The 26,511-nt window shown below is 40.1% G+C and overlaps 1 protein-coding gene across 1 annotated transcript; it reads right to left on the reverse strand.

Moving 5' to 3' along the window:
* Positions 1 to 17: 17 nt before the first annotated feature.
* Positions 18 to 9,824, reverse strand: LOC4352399 (peroxidase 24). Its single transcript, XM_015762834.3, has 4 exons — positions 9,400 to 9,824; positions 9,112 to 9,315; positions 8,866 to 9,031; positions 18 to 758 (listed from the first exon to the last, which is right to left on the reverse strand). The coding sequence occupies exons 1-4, from the start codon at positions 9,655 to 9,657 to the stop codon at positions 343 to 345; spliced, it is 1,044 nt and encodes a 347-aa protein (XP_015618320.1). The 5' UTR covers positions 9,658 to 9,824; the 3' UTR covers positions 18 to 342.
* Positions 9,825 to 26,511: the final 16,687 nt, after the last annotated feature.

Here is a 26,511-nt window from a genome sequence, read left to right on the forward strand (position 1 = left end):
ATACTTCACATTCCATCTCGATACGAAAGACAACAACATAATTACATTTTTAATTTTTTTCTCAAGACAAAAATCCAAAAAAGAGAGACTAAACACATTGTACAAATTTACTCCACCCCACAAACAAGGAAAAAAACTGCAGAATACAGTAAAATAAATTATAAACCGCTATATATATATCCCTTACTTTGAACTCTCTCACTATACCATACCAAACTCACAACAAACAAAGTTAAAAAAAAAACAAAAAATCTGAAAAAAAAAAAAAACTCCATCCATCCACAAATCCACAATTATGAACTGATCACGACGATTTCATCATCATTCAATCACCAACTAAAATCATTTCCCGTTGACGGCCCTGCAGTTCTTCCGGATCTCGCCCTGGTCGCCGGTGAGCACGCCGACGCGGCCCATCTTGCGGACGGCGTTCTTGAACTCCCGGAGGAAGTAGTCCTGGTCGGTGAGGCCGTGGACGAGCGCGGCGGCGCGGCGGTCGGCGAGCAGCGCGGCGTCGGAGGCGAAGAGGCCCCGGCCGAGCTTGAGGTTGACGAAGTAGTGGGCGTCGAACCGGGCGGGGCTCCCGGGGTCCATGGGCACCGCGGTGGCGTTGTTCGACGGCGACCCGCACGCCGCCCGCAGCTGCGCGGCGTAGGCGGCGTTCAGCGACGGGTCGGCCGACGGCGCGGCGGCGCCGGTGAAGTTGAAGAGGCGGGCGCCGAAGAGGTTGCAGTGGCCCACGCCGATGGTGTGCGCCCCTGCGTGCAGGTGCGGCGAATTTGCGGGGTAGAAATTAAATTAGCTCCAGATTTCATATGTAAGTCGAATATGAAGTTTGTAGGTTGAATTGAATTGGTTTAAAATTTTGTATTTTACCAAAAATAAAAAGAATATGATTCACCTATTTGTAAAGTTAGAATTATCCCGCTCCAGGAAATGTCGGATAAGGACTCATACCAAACAGGACCAATATATAATGTTATTTTCGGTTAAAAGCATTTTGTTTTTTTTTCTTATGTACAATTTGATCATATATAGATGTATACCCTCCAATTTTTAATGGAAATTTAAGATTTACCTTTTTTTACCCACGTGTCGTTAACCTTAAATGACCCACGTGTGATTGACACGTGACATTTTTCACAACGTCGTAGAAGTATTTACAAAGTAGCATAAACATGTTTATGGCGTAAAAGAGGTCATTTGTGGTACTTAATTCATCTTAAAATATAAACAAGATCAGTATTAAAATATTAAACACTTTTAAATAGAGTACTAATTGTTTTATCAACCATCATTTATTCGATTTTCTTCTCATATTTTCCCAACTTTATCTCATATACTAATGAGTATCCTAGTTTTTTCTACTTGCATTTAATTTTTACTAAAATCTATAAAAATGTTTATATTTTGGAAAATGAGAGTGAGTTGTTTTTGCTATTTCGTAGGATTGTGGTCGTTGTGCAAACAGAGATCTACATAGGGCGCTGCTAGGCCCCTGGGTGCTAATTAAATTAACACTTCTGATCATACTTATCATATAGTACAGTGCCAGCAACTAAATTAAGCAAGTCCAATGCAAGGTAGCTATGATTGACACCCCAACATCACACATTTTCGCATGGTCCACTTAATTCAGCTATAGCTGTTCATCTATCATCCGCTATATATTTCCAGCGCATGCATGAATTGCACACACTGCTGATTGATGAGCAAATCCAACATTATTCACATCAAAGTACAATCCAAAAACAGTGAGATCCTATCCTACACTGGGCTAACTTAATCAAAGCAGGCATTTGGAATTTGGCACTTGGGATGGAGTGGTACACAGCACTGTTCGGCACTTAACTGAAACCACTCAATGATGAACTAGCTGATGGGCACCATTGAACAACACACAGATAATGGAACCCAATCTATCTTGCTCTAGTGCCGTACAGGTGCTTGGATACTCTCTTTGGATATGGATGTTAGTTAGAAGTGGCAGCTTGCATATGTATGCAGCTAGCTACTATTCAGTGGTAGTTGTTAGTTGTTAGCTAAGATAGTATAGGAGTATCTGAGTTTCTAACAACCACTACAATGCAAGCAGAGAGGAGATAGATAGATATAGAGAGATGCAAGCTTAATTGGTAAGTTGGTAGACTGCACAACTGTAACACACTGCATGCAGATTGCTAGAATTGGCAGGACCATCCGTGTTTTTGGTGATTTGGTTGTTAGTAGTACTAGTACTTTGATTGTTAGGATCACTGGATCATCAGTGTGATATATATGATGCCTGGTGAGACATTAGCCACTTAATTCCTTGGTGGCAGCCCTGCCTGATTGCTGGTTGCTTGAGCTAACGCAACACAGCACATGGCAGGCACGATGCATGTTGAATTGGTATGACTGGATGGATCATACGGTGTTCAATTAGGATTCGATTAGATCATGAGGTGACAAATCATGCATGATGCCAATGGTCTTGTCAGGAAAGGGAAAAATCTTATCGACGTTATTATTTATGCTCCTTATATATAGTTCCTAGCTTATGTACATGGCGGATGTTCTGTTTTTTCTCTCTCTGTGTTTGACAAACTGAACTTGGTGTTCGCCACCGATGATGTGGAGCTGGAACGGTGCCTAACAATCCTTAATTTCACCTCTTGTAAAGTTGGAGTACAACCATACGTATGATCCGTATACCGTATACGGTATAAGGTTTTAGCTCCATTCAGAAATAAAGTAGAATCGGTTAGAGTACTTTCACAAAATCATCTAGAGAGATGAAGCTGAATTTAATCTACTTCACAATTTCACTCAATACCCAACTACTTAGAGTTAAGGGCCTGCCAAAACTTGAAGCACAACCAAATAATTTTAGGACTCACAAAATAAACTAAATAGGACGAGTTAGGCTTAGGTAATTCTACAAAAGTTAAATTTAGAAGCTGTAGTGAACGAGAACTAACAAAGTTATAACTAGAAGAGTCGTTCTATACTAGCTTCATTCCTGGCAAAGCTTATCAGAAACGGACGGCTCTCGTCGAGAGCTGGTAGACGGGCGCCGGTAATCAAGGGCGGCCGGTCCTTGCGTTGCACCGACACGTGCATGCATCTCATGTGTGTAGCACCACATGCATGCACAGATACGCGTGCGCGTGTGGCGGTTGCACCGTCACTTTCGCTGCTACACTTGGCCGCCTCCATGCTGGGTCTCGATCGTCATCATCATTCATTCATTCACACCCATACCGATACGGTCATATGTATACCCGGTATATCTCTCTCTACATCACTGTTAACTAGTACTCTCTCTTTTTTTATATTATAAATCGTTTAATCATTTTTTAATTAAAATTTATTAAGTTTGATTAAATTTATAGTAAAATTTAGCAATATTTAAAATATTAAATTAGTTTTATTAAATCTACGGTGAATATATCTTAATAATATATTTGTTTTGCATTGAATATACTGCTATATTTTTTTTTATAAATTTATCAAACTAAAATAAGTTTGACTATGACTTATAACATGAAACAAATGGAATATTTCTCCCGTCCTCCCTCACCTTTAAAAAAACCGCTCCAGAAAACCCAAAAAAAAAACGTCATAGAAAAATTGAATTGCACTTTTATCTACTAATATTGCCAAGAACTGGTTATAAAAGGCGTTGATGAATCATATTTTTATCTATCGATCACGTTATAACGTACGAACATGTGTGTGTGTGTGTGTATATATATATATATATATATATATATATATATATATATATATATATATATATATATATATATATATATATATATATATATATATATATATATATATATATATATATATATATATATATATATATATATATATATATATATATATATATATATATATATATATATATATATATATATATATATATATATATATATATATAGTATGAGTACTCCCTCCATACTCATAAAGAAAGTCGTTTAGGACAATATTTAAGTCAAACCTTGAGAATATAAATCATTAATAACTCTCAAGTTGTTGAGTTTGAATATGTAAAAATTATATGAACTAGGAAGGTGGCCCGCGCGTATGCGCGGGCACTTATATTATTGAAAGGTAAGATTTTTATTGTTTGTTCAAAGATTTTGTCTCATAGATTAAGGGAAAACTAAAGTTCGGATAATGTAATTTTATAATAATTTAAGGTTTCTATTTTTCTTAAAGTATCTTAAAAATCCATTCACAAATTTTTAAGTAGGAGATGGATTAAGTTCTTACGACTTTTGAATCATGTTATTTTCTCGAGTAAATAATAAACTATATATTGCTTGTAGTATGGCTACAAATTAAAAATGTGAGAGCAAGATACTCAAAATTCTTGTGATTAAATCGTCTCATGAAGGCGCATGATATATTAAGAAAGAGAGGGAAGCGTATACATGAAGAAAAGAAGAAAGGGAAAAATGATAAAAGGGAGGGGAAGCATAGGTACCCACGCGTACGTAGGTGCGTATCGAAGGTGGAGATGTGGGACCTTGTAGTATTTAGTTTCTTCTAAGATCAATTTAATCTAATGGTTTATAATATTGAACCCACCGATTTAAGTGAAAATCAAGTAATAGATAATTTGCTTTTTTTCTTAGAATTTCTAATATGTTCTCTAATTTATTAGAGCACCAAGTGCTAGCTTGAGGGTATTTGAAATTTTAATGGACTTACCACATGTAATGAGAATATTAACATGTAATATATATGTATGGGATATATGTTAATATTCATTCTAGCTTTGTCCATGTTTATATACATGTAGAGAGAAATTAAATATGTTGCTAGCAAACCATTAGATGTCTAATTAATAGCAAATAATTTTGACACATATTTGCAATTGTTCATAGTAGCTCTTAAGATTCATGTTACCACTTTGATTATTCGTTGATCACCATGATTCGCACGAAAAAAAATATGTACTACTTAGGGTTTAGGACAACTGAAATTGATGAATTATCTGATTTATGTGATAGCTATTTGAGATTATAAACAAATGAATTAACTTCTAAATAGTTAAAAAGTCGTTTAAGAAAAGCACCATTTATAAACTTGGAAAAGCGTGGAGCGTGCAAACGAAAATGCAAAAGATGGAATCAATAAAAAAAATAGGGCCTTAAAACTCCCTTATTACTCTTATCCTAGTACGAATTCTATTAATATGTGTTAATATTATGCTGAAAATAGGGAGGAGATTGGAGAGGAATGAATAGCATACAACTCGAGCCAGAGATGGGTTGGCAGTGTAACAGTGTTATGCACATGTGATTGGAGAGGGAGGTGGAGGGGACATTGTTTTTCTAATGTTTCTAAATAATGTAGGTGAGAACTCGTTGTTTTCTCATTCTAAAAATCTTTAACAGTTGATATATATGTGGTGGCTTAAGATTTTTTATTAACAAAAGCGGTAGCGTTGCAGCGATCGTGATCACCTAAGATGCCTCAGACACGATGCTTTGTCACACGTGCGAAAGGCAAAGGTGTAGATGTGCATTGTGCAGCGGACCAAAAAGAGAACTTTAGACACTTTAGTTATTAACAATAGATATGTTGATTTAAATAATGGGTCCACTGGTTCTAGTGTAAATGTAAATTAGTTAATATATATTTTAAATTGTTAATTTAATGGGTACACAATATGATGGTGTAGAATTTATTTTAAAATAGTACATTATTTGAGAATAATAGTCCAAATTAATAAAAAAAAAGATCCCATGATTTAAATAATGGGTCCATCTGTTTAAGTGCACGTATAATTAGTTGATATAGATCTTAAATTATTTATTTGATAAGTACATATTATAATTGTGTAAACTTTATTTTAAAATAGCGTATTATTTGAAAATAATAGTACAAATTAATGAGTACACCAGTTTAATTGGAAATTATATTGATTTAATGGGTAAATATATAATGGTGTAAATTTTATTTTCAAAGATTGTAGAGCTAATTTAGTTAACTGTGTTTATAAAGAATTATATGATGGTATATTCTTTGTTTGTAAATTATGTTTATTTAGAATATATATATATATATCAATTATATAAATGGAAAAAAGAAGAGAGAAAAAGGAAGAAATAATTGGAGGGAGGCGTACATACTACATACCAAAATAATTGGAAGGAGGCGTACGTACTGCATACCCATGTACGTACGTGAGTTAGGTGGGACCCATAGTATTTGGTTTATTTTAGGATCAATTTTATCTAACGGTGTATAATATTGGACCCACCAATTTAAGTGAAAATCAAGGGGTAGATGTTTTGCTTTTTTCTTAGAATTTACAGGATTTTCTCTAATTTATTAGAGCGCCATGTGGTAACTTGAGAGCGTTTGTAGGAAGTTTAATGGACTTTTAGTATATAAAGATAGATATATTTGTATTGAAAAATACTTTCATAAAAGTATACATATATCACTTCTTAATAAATATTTTTATAGAAATAAGAAGTCAAAGTTGTATTTTGGAGACCGTGTCGCTGTCAAAAACGATTTCCTTTACGAGTACGGAGGGAGTATATATATATACTCCTAAATACAAACGATGTCACCAACGAACGAACGCGTATGTATTTAGAGTAGCATGCGGTCCACAACGACGGTCGCCGTCTTTCCTGGGGCGCGGCCGGGCGTGTGGTACGAGAGTACGACACACTTGGATGGGGATCGGTACATGGCACCCAATGCAAAGCTAGCTTAGAGCAAGTATAATAGTGAGCTATAAGCCTACTATAAGTTTAGATGGAGGAGAGAGGTAGTGAAAAATTAAGGATGTTGGCTCTCATGCAAGAGCTACCTTATCACAAGCTCCAAGACAAATGCATTAAATGTATAAGTGAGAGATAGAGAGAGGAGAAGAAAATTGTAGCCAACCTTATAGCTAATCTATTATATATGTTGACTTTAATATAGGCTAATAATAGAAAGTGGGCTCTATTATTATCCTTGCTCTTAGGGCGCCGCAGATGCGCTCGATCGATCGCAACAAACATGTGGACATGCAACGCACGCGCATGCATGCATTCCAGGAGTCAGGAGATCGATCCTCCTGAGGGCATGTACAACTGTTCTCTATTAGCGTTGCTAATTAGAAATACTTATTGACATGGAAGAAAGAGAAAAAAAAGAGACAAAACATCATTGTTATGCATAACGACGGCTTAACAACGACTCTTACTCACTATAATATGGAAATAGGGTTGCATGAGGGTAAAAGAATGAAAAGAATATCAACAAAAAGAATATTTTTGAGTTAATGATTAGAGCATTTGTCGTCTCAACTATTGTACAGACATGGTCTCTAAATATTTTTCTATTGCTTAAGAAACCATATTCACCTCTACTATTGAACATGCGCTGATTATGATCAATATTTTGAAGCTGATTTCTCTCCATACTCTCTCCTAAAAAAAAGTCTAGAACTAGATGTAGCATATTCTATCACTACGAATCTAGATATCCAGATTTATTGTAATATAATACGTCACATTCAGTACTAAATTGATTTTTTATGAGACGGAAGGAGTATATCACATTTTCTTAATTAACCTCTACGCCTCAAACAGCACGATCCTCATTTGAACGGGGATACCCCTAACCGCTGTTCTACGACATCAACGTACACTTCTCGTTTAATGAGGGTATTATAGTTTTTCTTTCTTTGTTGGAAGTGATCCTTTCGAATCAAAGGGTCTTTTAAGGAATTTTGGAGCAATTCAATCCATGAAATTATTTATATATATGTACGTAGTTCACTTGATCAAAGCAAATAACTATTCACGTATCCTATGAAATTGTTTTGGATTGGTTAAAAACTTTTGACACGAGGTCTAACCTCTGGTAAAAAAACATATTATTTGAGGTGTTATGGAATTCTAATGTTTCCTTTTTCTATTCCTTTTTTAAATCCCATATTCAGAGGAACGGTTTTAATTTGTTCTTGGTTATATTTTGGATAGAGAGAGTAGTTTACCGGTTCACTGCCATTTATAACCAGTTCTTGGCAATATTTAGGGATTTGGAGATTTAATATAATCTAGACTTTAGAGAGTTGTTCTGAAGGTTCAATGTAGGATCCACCACACAAATACCAAACAGGAAAAAGGTATACAAACATGTGTAGAATCACTCATTGTACTAAGATGACCCCACTTAGAATAAAATAAGGCCATCTTAGTGACTCCCCTTTGTCTTGTTCTTTCCTTCCATTCCATTCCATCTGACATCTGATAGGTGGCCCCCGCATTTTTCAACAAACCGGTGCTTAGTTCCATAAGCGGTGATAGCACGGTTAAATTTTAAAAATTGATCTAAAAAAATTGTTAACTTTGATCGGTGTCCTGGTCCGTTTGAGTAGTTTTTCCGGATTTGCCAGGTATAACTTTACTTATTTTTTTATAAAAAAATAACTCATTGTTAATTTGTTTAAATTTGTTGTTTTTCAGCCTGACTTTTCATAGTCAATGGACAAAACTTTGCATATTTCCTCCATTCTATAATATAAAATTTTACCATTTAAATTTATCCTAAAATATAAAAGACTTCAAAATTTCGATGTAGTAGTATTTTTTTCTTTAACTAATCACTTTTGTACTAACTTATTCCTTTTCTACCATTTTTTTACTAGTTTGTTCTCTGTCAATCTATTATATTTTATACTACTTTATTTTCTCACATAGCATATCATTTATATTATAAAACGGAGGGAGTAACGAATAAACTAAATTTGCGCGGTTATGTTTTCCTTAAAACCTTTTACTCCAACTCAAGTATAAATTATTTTCTCTTGGCTTGATGACACGATTACTGTGGTCTGTGGGAGGGAAAGTGTGTTACCTGAGAGGATGACGAGGTCCTTGACGTCGAGGCCCTTGCCGGCGAAGTTGGACTCCAGCGTCGTGAAGTTGTCCGACGGCGCCGGCAGGTTCGCCAGCGCCTCCGACGCCAGCGACACCACGCCGTCGCGCCGCCCCAGCTGCACGTCCCACAGGTCCCTCCCAAACTGCACGCATGGCGAAAACGCGTCAACAATGCTCGCCGGCGTCGGCGCCGGAGATGACAGGGAATAGTGGCTTGGCTGACCTGGTAGGAGACGGCGTCCCTGGCGGCGAGCGCGACGATGTCGGCGCAGGAGACGACGCCGGGGCATACGGCCTCCAGGACGGCCTTGGCGGTGTCGATCACGTCGTACCCGCCCAGCGACCCGTTCGGCGCCGCGTCCTTCTCCGCCGCCGCCGCCGCGCCGCTCCCGGCCACCGTGTCGATCAGCACCGACGCGTCGCACCCCTGCACCCACCAACACACAACCGTCAGCGAAGCGAGCGGCGCCATGAACGGCGGCGAACACCTAACGCGTCGTACGTAACGTACCCTGACGAAGCAGTCGTGGAAGAAGAGGCGGAGCAGCTTGGCGGGGAGCGCGGCGGGGTCGGCGGCGACGCGCGCCGTCACGATGTCGCGCACCACCGCCTCCGCCGCCGGGCACACGTGCCGGTAGTAGTGTGCCTTGAGCGGCCCCGCCGAAGCGCTCGCTCCCCCCACCACAACGCCGACAAACACAACCACCACCAGGACCACCGGCATCGTCGTCACCGCCGGCGACGGCCGCCGTCTCACCATGGCCGCCATTGCACCCACCTCGATCTCTCTCTCAATAGCTAGCTACGTTTAGGGTGGTGGTTGTGAGTGGCCCGTGACTGGTTTCGCAGCAGCGAGAGTGAAGTGTGTGCAGGTTGGGCGTTGGGATAATAGAATCTGAAATAGTAGAGTATAGGAGCTAACAACAATGAGCTATGGCTAATGTGGAGGGCGTCCGGTTGGCCCTTATTAAAGGCCAGTGTGTGTATGTAGAGAGGCAGGCATCTTTCTGATGTGAGTGCCAAGTGGCCACAAGCCCACAATAGCTCATACACAACACCTTTTGAATATCCTAAAAATGAATATTAAGTGTTTCACGCAAAATAAGGTGGTAATAACGTGTTATTAATTGAGTTTTAATTAATAAAAACTTAAAAAATGGATAAATCTGATATTTTAGAGTAACATTCATATAGAAAGTTTTCGCACAAGACGCACAATTTAGCGTTTTAAAAAGCATGCAATTTTAATCTAAAATTTAATCCACCCCTTTCGTTACATTCGAACAGGGCCTAAGTGAAAATTTGGTCTCGTTATTGCATATGCTTTAAGATTCGTGCCGAATGAATTATCCTCCTTTACCGCGGCTATGTGTGAAGAGGTTTCCTGCTTTAATTTTGGTATGCACCACTCGATATATCTTAAGGGGAAATTAACGAATTGCATGTTAACCTTGGGACCTCGATCTCCAACATTCATGCTTCATCTGTCTCCGACGAACTTTGGCTGACAGAGGATCTGCGGATTAGGATTTCGAGGTTAGGGGTGGGGGATGATGGGCGTTTGGAGGCAAGGAGGTCATAGGTGTTTTCTAGTTTAGAGGGATGATAGGGGCGACAGTGGCCCGTTGTCCGTCGCTTTGGCTCTACCGCTGGAAGAGAAGTGTTTGTATTTTAATATTGTTTTTCTTGTACTTTGCTTTTCCAAAATTTTGACACCACTTATCATAATTACCGTATGTTTGCAATTTTTTTTGGGGTCTTTTAGCCCTAAATTACTCATTTACCCTCATGAAGGCCCTTCCATTTGCCCCTACCCTGGCAAAGCCCAAATTGTGCATGCCACTGCTGATATAAAGACGTTAATATCTTTGACCAGCGTTGACCATATGATCAGGAGAGGGACAAATCACCCATCAACACTCAACAATCATGCAACTCTCTTTTCTTTTTCCCCCAATCAGAACTGATCTTAAAGTAACCACCAACATCAAACGTGTGATTACGGATTAATCCGGCTAGGAAAAAGATAGATCAATTGCCCCTTTTGGATGATGGTGATAGTGAGTTGTAATCAGAGCATCGTGAAAACAGGATTGTTTATATGCAGATGGTTTGCAAGACTTAAAACATAATTAGGCATTACTAGGTTAGATGGTAGTCGATTGTTCACAGTTGGTGATGGATCAATTGGTTGGGTCAAATCAGGTCATTTTCTTGCCCCCTAGCTGCTGCAGAAAATGCAGATGCTTCCACAGGGATGTGATTAATATTATGCAGTTGTTTCAGGTTTTTGTCACCATATCCAGCAATTGCATGGAAGTGGACTTGCTACCACACGTACTAAGGGTTATCTTTAAAAAAAGAAGGGAAAAAAAGCTTTTTCCAGGATAAAAGTAAAAATATAGTATTTTTAAAGAAAATAAATCCTATAAAGATTCCTAATTGTTCCTTTGTAGCAAAACGAATGGGTCCTTACGAATTCTACATTTCTTATGAAATGGTTTAATCCACAAGATTTTTGGAGGAATCTCAATTAGCACGAGGCAGAATCATGTTCGAAGAGAAATCCCTGTGGGCAAATTTCTGTAAGGTACAATGATCACTATAAGGCTATAATAATTAAGCTTGTATAAAATTCAGATGAGATTCAATTCGTACAAATGCAAGATACAATTGGTCTGAATATTGATTAAGGTTGAGGAGCCATTGCTGTCTGTACGTTGAAAAGATGGTTCAGAGGTATTTACCTACCATCAATGATTCAAAATATACGATTATTCCAATTAATCAAGGCCATCTAAGTTTGGTTATTTTTCGCCTGCTTTTGCCCACTGAACAACATGTGTGCCTGTGGAACAACTCAAAAGAGGATAATTAAGAACATAATTTTTTTTTGGGTGCAACAAATAATACATACGCAGCGACAAAAAACTCTGCTCCCAAACCACTCTGAATAATTGCTCTGTCAAGCAAATCTATGGGCTCTGTTCCAAAGTATACATGCAGAGATATTTGAGATTAAGGTCTGTTAACTAATTCAGTAATAATGTAATAGGAGAGAAATTAATTAAGCTAGAAATGTAGTGACAAGAGGCTAACTGTCTCTACACGTATGGTTGATCTGATTCCGTAGTCGTCATCAGCAAATCAATGTCGATTGCTTAATTATCGATAAGTGAGTATTATCTTATTCTCTTAATTTTGTGGTTGAAACGACAAGATCACCCTTGATTTTCCAACAGTGTGTAACAATACTGTAGTACGTGCAGTAGCAATCATTCGATTTGGGCATCCACGGATTATCGATCGTAATCAGTCGGTCGATCAATCACCCAAACATTATAATTTCTCTGGTTCACTTTAAACTCTTGTATCAGAATTGTGACTTGCATGGGAGAGGGATGAAAGACGTGGCGGCACTAATCTACGCGGCTTCTAAGAAAAAGAAAGAACGCTCCAATATGCATTGTGATCAGACTTACCAGCGGGCACGGGCTGGACAACGGAAGTGATCGATAAGCTTATCACGGTCTGGAGTGCGTCCCAGACAATAGAGCTGTCAGAGATAAAATAACGAGAACCTCAATAGCCTCGGAGAATATACATCGACGTTACTCAATAGCCTCAAAAGAATATATATCAGCGTCGGTCTATAATGCGTAACTCAGCACAACGATCACTAACTTTAACAACCTAATCCGTAAACCCTAGACTCCGCGCGAATGTAAAACTTTCGCCTCGCTGGTCATTCAAAATAGAGCCTAGACTCCTAACAAACTAGCAATCAAGGGACGACCAAACGGCTCCACCTATCTCTTATGTCGTTGGGTCCAGGAGACGACCCTTAACCTCTTCCCGGGCTACCACTACACAGGAAGAATATGGGCAGCTCTAGGAAAATGTGCGGTGTGCAACAATCTACACCCAAACCAGTGGCAGTAATCGTCGACAGTACTACAATGGTAGGAGTTAATCATAAGCGTAAAAGAGGCACCTAAAAAGACCCTTCGCTCCCTAACGTTGTTGATCGTCTGGGTGATATGAAACAAAAGAAGCCGCAGAACTTTTCAACAGAAGAAGCTTTCGTTGGAGTGGCTTGCTGGCAAAAATCAAAGTGAAGGTGATCATCTGAGAGATATGAAACGAAAGAAACCGCAGATTAATCTTTCAACGGAAGAAGCTTTTGTTAAGCGGCTTGCTGGTAAAATTTAAAGTGGAGGCCAAGACATGAGCCTTAGCTGGCGCGAGACTTGGGGCCAAAGGTCCTGTGTTTTTCAGTTTTACACTGTAGAGTTTACACCTTCACTATTATATGAAATTAGCAGCCCACTGATTCGTTAAAAAAAAGAATTGTGACTTTTTAGATACTCAATAATAAAGAAAATACGTGGAGGAACAGTACGTGCAATAAGGTGTACATGCTAATTATAAGCAGGGATACAAAGTAGTAGTACTAGTTGCTTATAAACAAGATTAATATATTTAAGCAGAAACTAAAGCGCATCCTGCGTGATTATTTAACTCCGAGAAGTAGCAGAAGCTCAGGTAATCAGCAAGAGCTGGATTGATCAGAGAGAAAAGATTCAGAGGCGCTCCAGCTGCGGGTTGTACACGTCCGCGGGCTGCGGCACCTGCTCGTGCGGCAGCGGCCTCGCCGTCGCCGGCGCCGCCTTCCCCTCCTCCCCCCTCCTCACCGGCGGCGCGATCACGCCCTCGCCGTAAGCTCTCTGCCCTGCCGCTGATCGTCCCTCCTCCCTCTTCTTCTCCTCCTCTTTCGCCACCACCGGCGTCGTTGTCCCGCCGTCGACGCCGCTGGAAGTCTCGAGTGGGCTACCGCCGGCAGCGGCGGGGCGGCGCCGTGGTCGTGGTTGGCCGGCGTCTCCATGTCCAATGGCGCGCGTGTTGGTCGTGGAGGCAGACGAGAAGACTCCAGGAGAGGGCTTGAGCTGTCTGTTGTTCCTGGCTCACGGCTACTCGTCGCGGCTGGGCTGCCTCGGTATGTGCGCCACGTGTCCGTCAACGTGGCAGGATACACACGCCACGTGGAGAGATAACAATGTTTCTGACTTCCGATGAGGTGACACGCTACACGTAGTGATGTAAACGGACCAACCCGCGAATCTACTTACATATGTCAAATAAGTGATAACTCACATGATTTCATATTCTTGTCTGACTTATCGTATTTAGTGATGTAAGTGGGTCAATCCATAAACCTATTTACAGATAAATTAGTTTTACAGATCAAATTAGTAGGTAAACCCTAACTTAGCTTATAAGCGACTTTGTTGGTTGGTCCGCTTGTATCCCTAGCTGGCTAGCTACATGTCATAAAGGCCCATATGACTTGGGCCGAAAGCGTCGATGGGCGGGACCTGAACCGGGAGAGCTGTGGATGGCACAGACCAGTGATGGGGTTTGTTGGGCTGAAATGAAATGAGGCCGACAGTCTTGTCTGAGTTCAATGTACCGTATTGGTTGGGCCACGTTAGATGATTGCATATGCTGCTTCTTCAATCTCTTGCAGATTGGCACATTTTTCCTTCCTTGGTTTAGATTGTTCAGGTCTTGTATAGTCTTTTTTCTGAATAAATTTTCGCATTTGCTTCACGTAAGTTACAACCACTTACTCCCTCTTGACGCTGTTGACTTTTTTAAACATGTTTGGCCATTCGTTTTATTTAAAAATTTTAAGTAATTATTAATTCTTTTCCAACCATTTGATTCATTGTTAAATATATTTTTATATATACATATAGTTTTACATATTTCACAAAAGTTTTTGAACAAGACAAATGGTCAAACATGTTTAAAAAAGTCAATGGCATCAAACATTTAGGGAAAGAGATAGTATTACAATATTCTGTCAAAAAGAGCAAACAATCAGGCAACATCATGGCGTTGTATACTCCTGAGCAAGCAAATCTTATAGCAGCTTGCTAGCTCTTACTCCCGTCACATACTCCGTGGAGGCCACTCCAACAATTCAGCTATTTGATTTAGAAGCATTAAAACTTGATTGGTAACTTGAAGAATTTATTTAACATGAATACATGCAACTTGTAGTGGGTGCACATTGAACTCTACACAACTTAATAATTAAAGGTATCAGATTGTGCATATATCCATGTGTTGTGCTGCCATTTTTGCTCCATATAAGATGAGATGATACTGAATTGAGACTTGAGAGCGCCCAAACTGCTGCAAGATTTTCCGCCGTCCGGTGAAGGAACATTAGCCAAATTTATTAAGATGAATGTTACGGGATGAGAGAGAGAAATGAGGAGCTACGATTACGAGGACCAGTGCAGTGGATCAGTATGGCAGGAATAGGAGGCACCGGAAGCATATATGTGTGTGGCAGGCAGACATGTTCACCCACGATTCATTAGTTTCCATCTGAATTCCCATATTGTTTTAGCGAGAGATAGATCATAGCAAAACTATGATTCTATCGTAGTGCTGAGTGGTTGGATGTGGCAGTGCGGCCTCGAGGCAGAACTACCACGACGGAACCACTACCTCATCAAATCAACGATACGTATGTTCAGGTTACATACATGTATTCATGCATAATTTGATCGATCGAGCTGTGTCGTTCAGATCTCAAATTAAATAAAAACAGTGAGAGAATGAAAAGGGTGGGCGGCGGCGTTGTACTGTTGTCCATGTTCGCGTTAACTCATCGCCATATCCTCTGCGTCTCAGCAACGGCCGTCCACACGTACGCTTCTCCCGCCCGTCCGCTAGTCGCCGGCGTGCCGGGGCAGGGGGACTTCAAGTCAAGTCCCTCCCTGCACATCTGCGTGGCCATGGTCGACCTCCACGTACGCGCGCGGCAATGAGGGCCCGAGCCCAGGGTTTTCCATTTCGGAATGCAGGACAATTTCGGTGGGCACCGAAATTCCAAAGTTTCTTAGAATTTAACACATTTTTTACTGATTTTGAAGAAATTACGATCAAATTCACAAATATTTGAAAAAAAAATTCAAAAATTTTGCTCGAAATAATTGCTTGTTGGAGGGGGGGGGGTGCGAATTTCCCGAAATTTCTCGTTTCAATACTTGCCCGAGCCTCGTTCTCGATGCACGTGGCCTGCTTCGTGAGGGCGCTTGGGAAAATACTGCACCACCTTCTCTTCCTCCGCACCTCCCGCTGCTGCCCCCTTCCCTACCTTCCGCCCATGCGCTCCGCCATGTCCTCTCCATGCTGTCGTTGCCACCGCTGCCGCACAAAGGAGAAGGGAGACAAAAGGACATTGACATGTGGGACCCACTGGCTAATTCAGCCAATTGGGCTAGTCAACAAGCCATGTCAGTAAAAACCACTTTTAAAGCTGCTGAGGGAGCAAAAATATTGTTTTAATAGTTGAGGTTCAAGATATGCGGTATTGCGGTTAAGCGTTACGAATTAGATTGGAGCTAGTGTGTGTGTGGGGGGGGGGGGGGGGAAGGGTAAAAGTGGACTTATTCCATGTACGAACCTACACGGTGTCAGCCCATATTAGATGGGCCAGAGTGGGATAGCTGTGGACGTGCGGGTGCGGCCATTATGAATGGGCCAAAACAGTGTTTGGGCCAACTGAGAGGCTTTGGTCTTGTCAGAATTTCTGCCTGGACCAATTTGTATGTGGGCCGTATTGGTTGGGCTGGACGTACGCCAAGTTTCGCTAGGTCGGTTTCTTCTTGCTCGTAGTCGTCGCAGGCAAACGCCAGGTTATCAGTCTTCTTGATGCTACTAGGGTGCAAACTGAAGAAAGCGCTAAGGTAATTGCAGTTTCTGTTTTTTCTCTTGAAATTCCTTGCAGATTAGCACAAATTCCCCTTTTTTTTTTCCCCCAGATTGTTCAGGTTCTGTATACTAAGCAAATCTTTTCGTTAGCAGCTTGTGACATTTATACCGACATGTACTTGATATCAGTGCTTCTATGGTGTTATATGTGAATATATGTCACCGGAATGTTTACGATCTGGCCTTATTCTGAAGGTTTCAAAGATGCCGAATGGCTTGCTATCTTCTTCCTGCTTTATTGTCTAAGTGAGCATCAATGGTAGCCTCATAAGTGCGTCAGTGCGTGTCAGTTATGTCAAACCAAACGACTGGTTTTTGATTTGTTTCACAGAATCATTTGTGCCATAGAGGAGCAGATCATCAGAAGAGGAGCTACCTCCGTTTTTTAAATGTACGATGTCGTTAACTTTTACACATACATTTTACCATTAGTCTTATTGAGAAAATTTGTGTAAATATAAACAATATAAGTCAGCCTTGAAGTACCTTTTGTGATAAAACAAGTCATAATAAAATAATTAATACTAAAAATAAAGCAAATGTTTATACATAAGTCTAAAAGTCAACAATGTCATACATGAAAAATAAGGAGAGTATTATCTTTGTGCCAAAAGGAGAATTGGATACTCTGTAAAGGCCACTCTAGGAATCCAGCTATTTGGTTAGTAATATGGGACTCAACAGATGAGTTGAAGAATTCATTGAGCATGCAGTTGTAGTGGGTGCACATTCAACTCTATAAAACTTGAATGGAATCATATTGTACACACATATATCATGCTTCCATTTCTCTCCATAAAAGATGAGGGGTGAGGCTTGAGAGAGCCTAACTGCCGCAATATTTCCCACAGGGCCGGCGAAAGGAACACTGGCTGAATTTGTTAAGAAGAGCACTACCAAAATAACATGAGCGAAATGAAGTCTTACGAGGATCAACCTAATTAGTCAATATGTTATATATGACTGGGAGGCATCGGAAGCATTTGGGCTATACTCTGCCAAGGTCATTCCGTTTTCTTGTAGTGCTTGCGCTGCATATTGCAGCAACTAGTCTACAGCTGTAATATGCAACGCAAGCGGGGACACATTGGCTGTACTATCAGTACAAGCAGCACAAAATTTACTGCACATGCTGTAGCTGCAGCGCTTTGCAGCCACAACCGTCTCCTCAGAACATAACTTTTGTGTTACCGAGACATAATACCAGGGGTTAGAGTTATGGATGGTACATAGAGAGTTTTTTTTTCTTGCGATGTACTGAACAATTCCCTTGTGCTGACTTGCGTGTATCTTTTACCAGAAGCAGCTAATGTTGTTATCAAACTGTAATCAACTAAAGAGAGGTTGATAGGTAGTGTTATTTTTTTTGAGGTATGATAGGTAGTGTTGTTGATTCACACTACTGGAGAAACCATCTTTGCCCAGTCGGCTAAAACCATAATAGTTTCGGTTCCAATAAAAAACCGAGACTAAAGATGATTTTTAGTCCTGATTTATAAGCGGAACGGGACTATGTGATCTTTAGTCCCGGTTCACATGCTGTCAGGGGCTGTCAGGCCCTCCGGGATCTTTAGTCTTGGTTGGTAACTCCAACTGGGACTAAAGATCCTACCTTTAGTCCCGGTTTGTGTTACCAACCGGGACTAAAGAAATTCGATGTACCGTATATAATCCCTAGGACTTATCCTCCCAAACTTCTCATCTTCTATTTTTACTATCTCTTATCCTTTTTTTTTTGTCTTATCCTCTCCTCTCTTCTAGCTACAAATAGATCTTATCCTTTTCTTGCCTTATCCTCTCTTGCAGATCGAGCGGCAGCGTGGTCGAGCGGCTGCAGGCCGAGCGGAGGGCGGCGGCGGCTAGCGGCAGGCCTCGCGGAGGGCAGCGGGCAGCGGGCGCCGGCGTGGCCGCGCGTAGGGCGGAGCCGGCGGCGCCCTCCCTTCTGCCGGAGGACAGGCGGGAGGCGGTAGCGGCCCGACAGTTTCTGTTCTTTTTTTTTTTAAGAATTTATGATACATTGGATCTGAGAATTTTTTCCAATTTGTGATTCATTGGATCTGTGATGTATGTGATTTGTGATGTATTTTCTTTAGAATTTGAGATGTATTTTTGTTTTGAGAATTTGTGACTCGGTTGTGATGTATAATCTATGATGTATATGATTTATGATTTATTTGTGATGTATAATCTGTGATGCATGTGATTTGTGATTTGGGAAGGAGTAACTTGATTTGAAAAATTAAAAAAACAATGGAAAAAAAATGGTGACCAACCGGGGCTAACGCTGGCATCTTTAGTCTTGGTTGGAAACACCAATCGGAAGTAAAGATCTCTAGTCCCGATTATTTCACCCGAGAATAAATATAGCTATCTTTAGTTCCGGATTCGCCATCCCGGTTTCATAACCAGGACAACAAACGGTTGCCAACCGATGACAAAGATTAGTTGTGCAGCAGTGTCATGTACTCCCAGTAGGCCAGTACTAGGTTGCTATGGTAGGAATGTGAGGCATCACAAGCTATCGTGTCACCGAATGTCTTTGTCGATTGCTACCTCTGATTCTTGTGCGCGAGATATTCACTCGGTTCTATATATTCTACGATGTACTCGATAATTCCATCTCGGTTTGCTAGTTGACTGCCATGCATGCATCAAACCGTAACCCTTAGCTAATTAAAACAGAGGTATATATTAGTATTCAGCTTGTTGGAGTGAGGTGTGACAATATTTGTCATGGAGTTTTCTAACGATATTTTCAGAATTTCGCAGCACATATTTAGTTTTTGATCTGACGACACTAAAAATGCCAACCTCCGGCATGCATGGTCATCCATCTCATTGGCTGAAATCATAAACTGAACAACAGTGGTAGCCTCTAGTTGGGTGGGTTTCTGACGCCACCTCTGACCAGACAACAAGTGAACTCTGCTGCAGAAATTGAAGAACTTCAGGGAATCAGATCGTGCATTTATGTATTGAACAAGGTGGGTTTAGATGGCAAATTTTTTTTATTTTGAATGTCACGTCGGATATACGAACACATATTTAAATTATTAAACGTTATCTAATAATAAAACAAATTACAGATTCCGTCCAGAAATTGCGAGACGAATTTATTAAGCCTAATTAATCCGTCATTAGCAAATACTTACTGTAGCAACATATTATCAAATCATGGTGCAATCTATCTATCTATCTATTATATACTAAAAGTTCATTAAACTTCCTGCAAACGTTCCTAAGCTACCACGTAGCATCCTACAAACACTCCTATACCGACACATGGCATTGTAATAAATTAGATAAATTCCTAAAAATTCTGAGAAAAAAGAAAAATATCTCACCGTTGATTTTCATTAATTTTAGTGGACCCATTATTTACCACCATTACATTTATCTCTAAGAAAAAAAATCCATCCTCCAAAACGAGGCCCACCTTGGCCAGTACGAACGTACCTAGATTTACTAACGTACTCCCTCCACCTCTCAATTCCTTCCTCCTTTTTTCACGTATTCTTTCTCATATATTTCAATGTTTTATTAGTTAGTAAAGAAAAAAAATATTTCTATTTATCTGTCTATTATATATTAAAAATTTATTAAACTTACTACAAATGCTTCAAAGCCACCATATGGCACTAGAAAAATTCCTAAAAAAATATGACAGAAAAAACATATATAACCGTTAAATTTCATTTAAAACGATGGACACAATAATATTAACCATCGGGAAAAAAAAACTAAATCCTTTGTCACCCTTTCCTGGCCGCATTCACGTACGTACGTACGCAAAACTCCCGATTCTTTTTTGAGAACTGCTAGAGTACGGAATCCCGTTCGAACGGGATACATTATGAATCTAATCCCCTGTTTTTTTCCGTTCCTATGCTCTTTGCCTCCTCACCTCTTTGTCCTCACCGACAGAAAAAAAAGGAAGAGGGATACGTTGAGAAGAGGAAATGGGAAAAGGAGAACATGAGAACATAAGAGAGGCAACGATGTGTGGCCATCGGTCAGCCAGCTGACAACACCTTTGATCATGTACATGTAGTACCAGGTATCACAAGACACCTGATACCTATGGTTTTTGGTACATGATATCATGCACCTGATATCCATGGGTATCGGATGATACTACCAGGCATGATACCTTCAAGTACCACATAATACCTGATACCATTGCACCTGGTACACATGGATATCGGATGATACATAGGTACCAGGCATGATACCTCATGCACCTGATACCCATGGGTATCGGATGATACTACTAGGTATGATACCTTCAAGTACCACATGATACCTGATGCCTATGGTACCTGATACCATTGCACCTAGTACACATGGATATCGGATGATACCTAGGTACCAGGCATGATACCCTCGAGGTATCAGACCCCTGGTAATTGGTATCAAGCATGATACCTAGGTATCAGTTGTGACATACCTGTGTATTCACTAGCGAACAGAACTGCAGAAGTGACGGTTGGCAAGTAGCACGATATGTTCGAGCGCCGCCTATGTGACAACCTTGAGGCCTCCTTGAAGAACCCCAATGACCCCCGTCGACTTCATTAACTTCAAGATTATCCCTCTATTTGTTTTGATTTGGTCATGCATGAGCTTGCCGATTTGTGTGGCAGCCATGAGTTAGTGGAGGTATCCGAGTTTAGCTCGTGATTATTTCAGTTGTAATTTGCACTTCTTTATATGGGAGTAAGAACAGAAGCAGCAAGTTGTTACGCTGTGCCAAATACTCTGTTTCCTTTGTTTTTCCACATTTGCCGGATCAGCTACAGTGTGCGCGTGAAGTGTTCGTCGATCCTCACGATCTTTGGGTTTCCTAACACAATATGCAACGCAAGTAGGAACACACTGGCTGTACCAACAGTACAAGCAGCTCAAAATTTCCTGCACATGATGTAGCTGCAGCGTAGTGCACTTGCAGTCACAGCCATCTCCTCCAAACATAGCCTTTGCGTTACCGAGACATAATACCGGGGTTAGAGTTAGGGATAGTACTAAAGAGTTCTTTTTTTGCGATTTAATTCCCTTCTGCTGACTTGCGTGCATCTTTTGTCAGTAGCAGCTAAATTTTTAATAATGGATTTAATAAAAACCCAACCTCTACACCCAAGTAGGGTGTACACAGCCACAAACCAGTAGCAGCTAATCAAACCGTAATCAACTAAAAGAGAGGTCGATAGGTAGTGTTTTTTTTTAGGTATGATAGGTAGTGTTGTTGATTCATGTACTCCCAGTACTAGGTTGCTATGGTAGGAATGTGAGGCATCAGAAGCTATCGTGTCACTGTGTCACCGAATGCCTTTGTCACGGATGATTTCTACGATGTACTCGATATATAATTCCATCTCGGTTTGCTTGTTCACTGCCATGCATGAAACCGTAATCCTTAGCTAAAAGAGTGGTATATATCAGTATTCAGTAGTACATGCTGATGGAGTGAGGTGTGACAATATTTGTCATGGAGTTCTCTAACGATATTTTCAGAATTTCGCAGCACATATTTAGTTTTTGATCTGACAACACTAAAAAAAAAAAATCCAATCTCGGCATGCATGGTCATCCAATCTCATTGGCTGAAATCATAAACTGAACAACAGTGGTAGCCTCTAGTTGGATGGGTTTGCTGACGCCACCTCTGACCAGTCAACAAGTGAACTCTTATGCAGAACTTGAAGACATTGAGTGAATTCTCAGATCGTGCATTTTATGTATTGAATTGCATCGTGCTGCTGTTTTCTCTCCATGAAAAGATAGAGATGAGCCAGTCACTTTAGTCGTAGTTCTACAAGTTTACAGAGAGAAGAAAGGTTGTCGACTTAATTGGGCTAGCTCATATATAGGGTCACATCCAGGCACCCATTATTAGCTGCATAACATTTTCTTTTAGAAAATGCATGATTAGCTGCATAACATGGAGTCATTGCAATTCAAATACGAAGTTTTCGGACCGATTTCTTCATAAATTAGATATTTTGCCTATGTTTCTAGACTATGTTTCTTGGGAGAAAAGAAAAGGGGGATTTTGTATAAACTGCAGACCATTAGTTACTGTATTGGTGCTTAATGATGTTTTGTTAAACCCCAAATCCTTCCAAAAATTTGGTTTGACGACCATGATTATCTATGTAGTGCCATTTTCTCGATAGAACATTAATATGTTTCTGTCCTTTAATCACCTATTTTGCATCTACCGTGCACAACAGCACAAGCATGTATGTTTGGACGGTTCAGCTATTACAAAGAAACAAAAAGAAGAGAGTGAAACAAGCATTGTTTGCCGTGTCTCTTGTTTTTGATCCATAGAACTGATTTATGAAGATTTAATGAAGTTTGTGTTTGCATCATAATTTGGCTAGAATATATAGTTGATGTAAATGTTGAGGGGTTTGCTTGAAGCATCAATTAAGTTTATGTGTGCAGGAATTTATGATACACTCGGAGATCGTGTGTGCAAACTGTTGTGTGGCTGCATCAATTAACCCGGTTTGATACATATTGCATCAATTAACCCGGTTTGATACATATTGCATCATAGTGTAGCTGAGGATGAGTCTCCTCTGACGTAAAGTCAGACACGTCAGTGACCCACGTCCCTCTGACGTAAACACGTCAGTGACCCACGTCCCTCTGACTTTACGTCAGAGGAGCGCGATCCTGCAGCTGAGTAGTAGGCTTGTGTTCCAGGACTGCATTGATCGATCACTGGCAGAGGTTGCAGCTGGAGAGCAGTATTGACACTGGATGGGTGCATCGTAGTGTTGGGTCTAGGTGCGCTTGTGCAGGAGGATGATCGGGTTGGAGCCTTGGAGCGCTAAGACCGCGCGGGATCGAGCTGCTCTGGTTGTGTTGGCAAATCGTGCTGCATGCGGCTTCGTGAAAGATGGAACGGTGGCGTCGATTTGCATGAGATGAAGCCAGTTAGCGCGTGTGACGGCAATATAGTTAAGCATAGAATTTTACTTTATCAAATTGTTTCCATGTTATGTTAGTTAAGATTTTCTGTATCCTGTGGGACCAACGTAGATGCCAAAGATCGACCGTATGCCGGTATTTATACTGGTGGCGGCTGATTGGAAAGGACCCCGATCAAAATTATCAATCTACTATTCATTTCGTTTTCTTTGAGTTCGATTCTATTTCGTTTTCATGGTTGAGTTGTAGCAACCCTAGAATTCGGTTAACCTTTATCGTTTTGCACTGAAAAATGGTCATGCTTCTCCATGAAAGCGAGGAGGTTATCCTTTGCTAGTTTGCTCGGAAACTAGTTGTTCGTCGTCTCGTAAGTACGATATTTATCATCTTTGCTAATTTGCTTGTAAATTAGTCGCTTGATTCCGCGAAAGTGAATTAATCTTGAAATCGGTTCCGCTAGTTGATTTTGATCTTTCGATTTTGACTGTTGATTACACTGCAAATCGTTAAGTGATCTTGTGTTGGCCACAAAAAAAGTGTAGCCAGTGATGTGCTACACCAATGCAGCCAGTGATGTGCTACACCAATGTGATCTGCCTCATGGACTCAGAGGGGTGGAGCTTGGCAGCCATCCAGCCTGCCTGGAAGGCAAATCCACCCCTACTCAGGACGAAGATGCAACTTCGCCACGATTCGGGTGTCGGGTTTTTGGAGACTCTATCTCGCCGTGCGCTTTGTCTTCTCTGATAGTTCTTGAAGCTCGCTACAAACTCATCAGCCACAGTCCTCGTTTTCCTGATAGCTTCCAATCCTATATGCTCCCTCTACATGGTGAAATCATGGACTTTCCTTCCTAATGTGTTCAGGTTTATGATTTTTTTTGAACTATGAAAGCAGAAGTAATGATATACCATGAAATATATGGCCATACTTTGTCATAAGAGAATATGGATGGCTTCAACACAAATATTATTACTACTACTTGTAGCATATAAAGGAACAATAATTAGTCTGAAAAATACTGCAGTACACAAAATGTCATTTAATGAGCCATCCACATCTTTTTTTGTTATGCAAAAGAAAAGAGATTATCCAACATCTTTTATTTGAGTGTCATGTTGCTCGATTTTTAGTAATTCAAGATTTGGTTAAACACATAATTACACCCTTGCACATTAATTGACCGATCACCGTGGAACTAGAGTAACTGCAGGGTATCATACTGTGAATTAATGTATGGTATTGGTACCATATTGAACTCTTTTGCTCCACAAAAGATAAACATGAGTGATCCCAAGTGCTACAATAATCTTACAAAGAAAATGAAGAGCTAGATACCCATATCATTCTGGTTGGCTTGCTATGGTAGGTTTAGGAGGCTCTGGGAGCTCTTATGTTACAATTGGCAATCTTGAGGACAATAATGTGTACACCAAATGGTATATTAGTCAGGCTACCATTGCACTCATAGAAGATGATAGATCTAGATGCTAGTACCATGCTCCATGATATCAATGAAACTCAAACTGACAGCCTGGTGAGTTTCTCGTAACAAAGTCAATTCGATGATAGGTTGATATCTTCATGGAAAGACCAGCTTACCATGATGCATAAAGAACAACAAAGGGTTGTTGACCTGGGCTCACAGCCTCGTACTCTGGCCACCACTGGTTGCATAACTTCACTCATCCCCGTTGAAAATATGAAGTTTTTGAGTTGGTACATTGAATTCTTTATTTTTTTTAACTGAAAACAGCAAGAGAATTGCCTTGCTGGTTATATTAGGAGGAGAAAAGCTGGAAAACATAAAACGTTTGAGGGATTACAAGGGCAGGATTACAGGAATTTTCATCCGACAAGAAAGAAAATTACTAGGGGAAGGCAAGAAAATGAGCTATTTTTCTTTGGGTTGTCATTGTGTCCTCAATGATACATTTCATCTCACTGAGATTTCTGTTGCATTAAACCTTTTGGACTAAGTCATTTAGGCGTTATTCGGTTAATCCTTGAGGAGGAAATTAATCGAACAAACAAATAGTGTTGCTGTATTGGGGCTTGGTGGTGTTTGACAATCCCAGATCCCTTGAAAAATTTAATTTGAGGATCATGGTTATCGATGTAATGCCATTGTTTTTTTTTTCATTTTTTGATGATGGACCATTGAATTTATTTTTGTCCTATACTTCTGCTGTACAACGTGTATACCGATACTAAAATTTAAATCTTAAAACTTATTTTTGAAGTTAATTTTAAGGTTTATCATTGTAATTTCTTTTTAATATTGGCGTTTAGGTCATTAAGAACACATATGTAAAATTTTTAACCATATATTATTTTTTATCGCTAATACATTGGGCATTTGACGTATTATGATCAATTGGCCAATTAATGACAACCTTACCTATTTTGTATCTGCTGCACATCAGATATTTGTCCCAACTTTTCTTTTTCTTTTTTTCCCACTGTACGCTGCCCTTCTCTTTTTTTTCTTTTCTTTTTCTAAAGAGGAGAGGAAAAGACAAGAAAAATGGGAGGAAAAAATGAAGATGGATCTCAAAATATATTTTAAGAGTTCAGGGATACACGAGAAAATAAGTTTAGGGATCAATATTGCACTCTACTCAAGTAAGATTTAATGATGGCTGAAGCAAAGTCCATGCTGCATCCATGCAACGGCTGGTAAGGTTTTGGACTAGTGGCAGTGCACTCTACTCAATAAAAATTGGCAAAATTTGTTACAGGACATCCAAAAAACTTGTAATTAGCTGGGAGACACCGCAATAACGGGTATTTGCTATAGGGCACCGTAAAAAACTGGTAATTAGCTTCTGGACACTCACCGGATTATGTTATTATATCCGGACGAATTGGAGAGAGAAACAACTATGTAAGT

The sequence above is a fragment of the Oryza sativa genome, chromosome 12, assembly GCF_034140825.1.
Source record: "Oryza sativa Japonica Group chromosome 12, ASM3414082v1".
Taxonomy (NCBI): domain Eukaryota; kingdom Viridiplantae; phylum Streptophyta; class Magnoliopsida; order Poales; family Poaceae; genus Oryza; species Oryza sativa.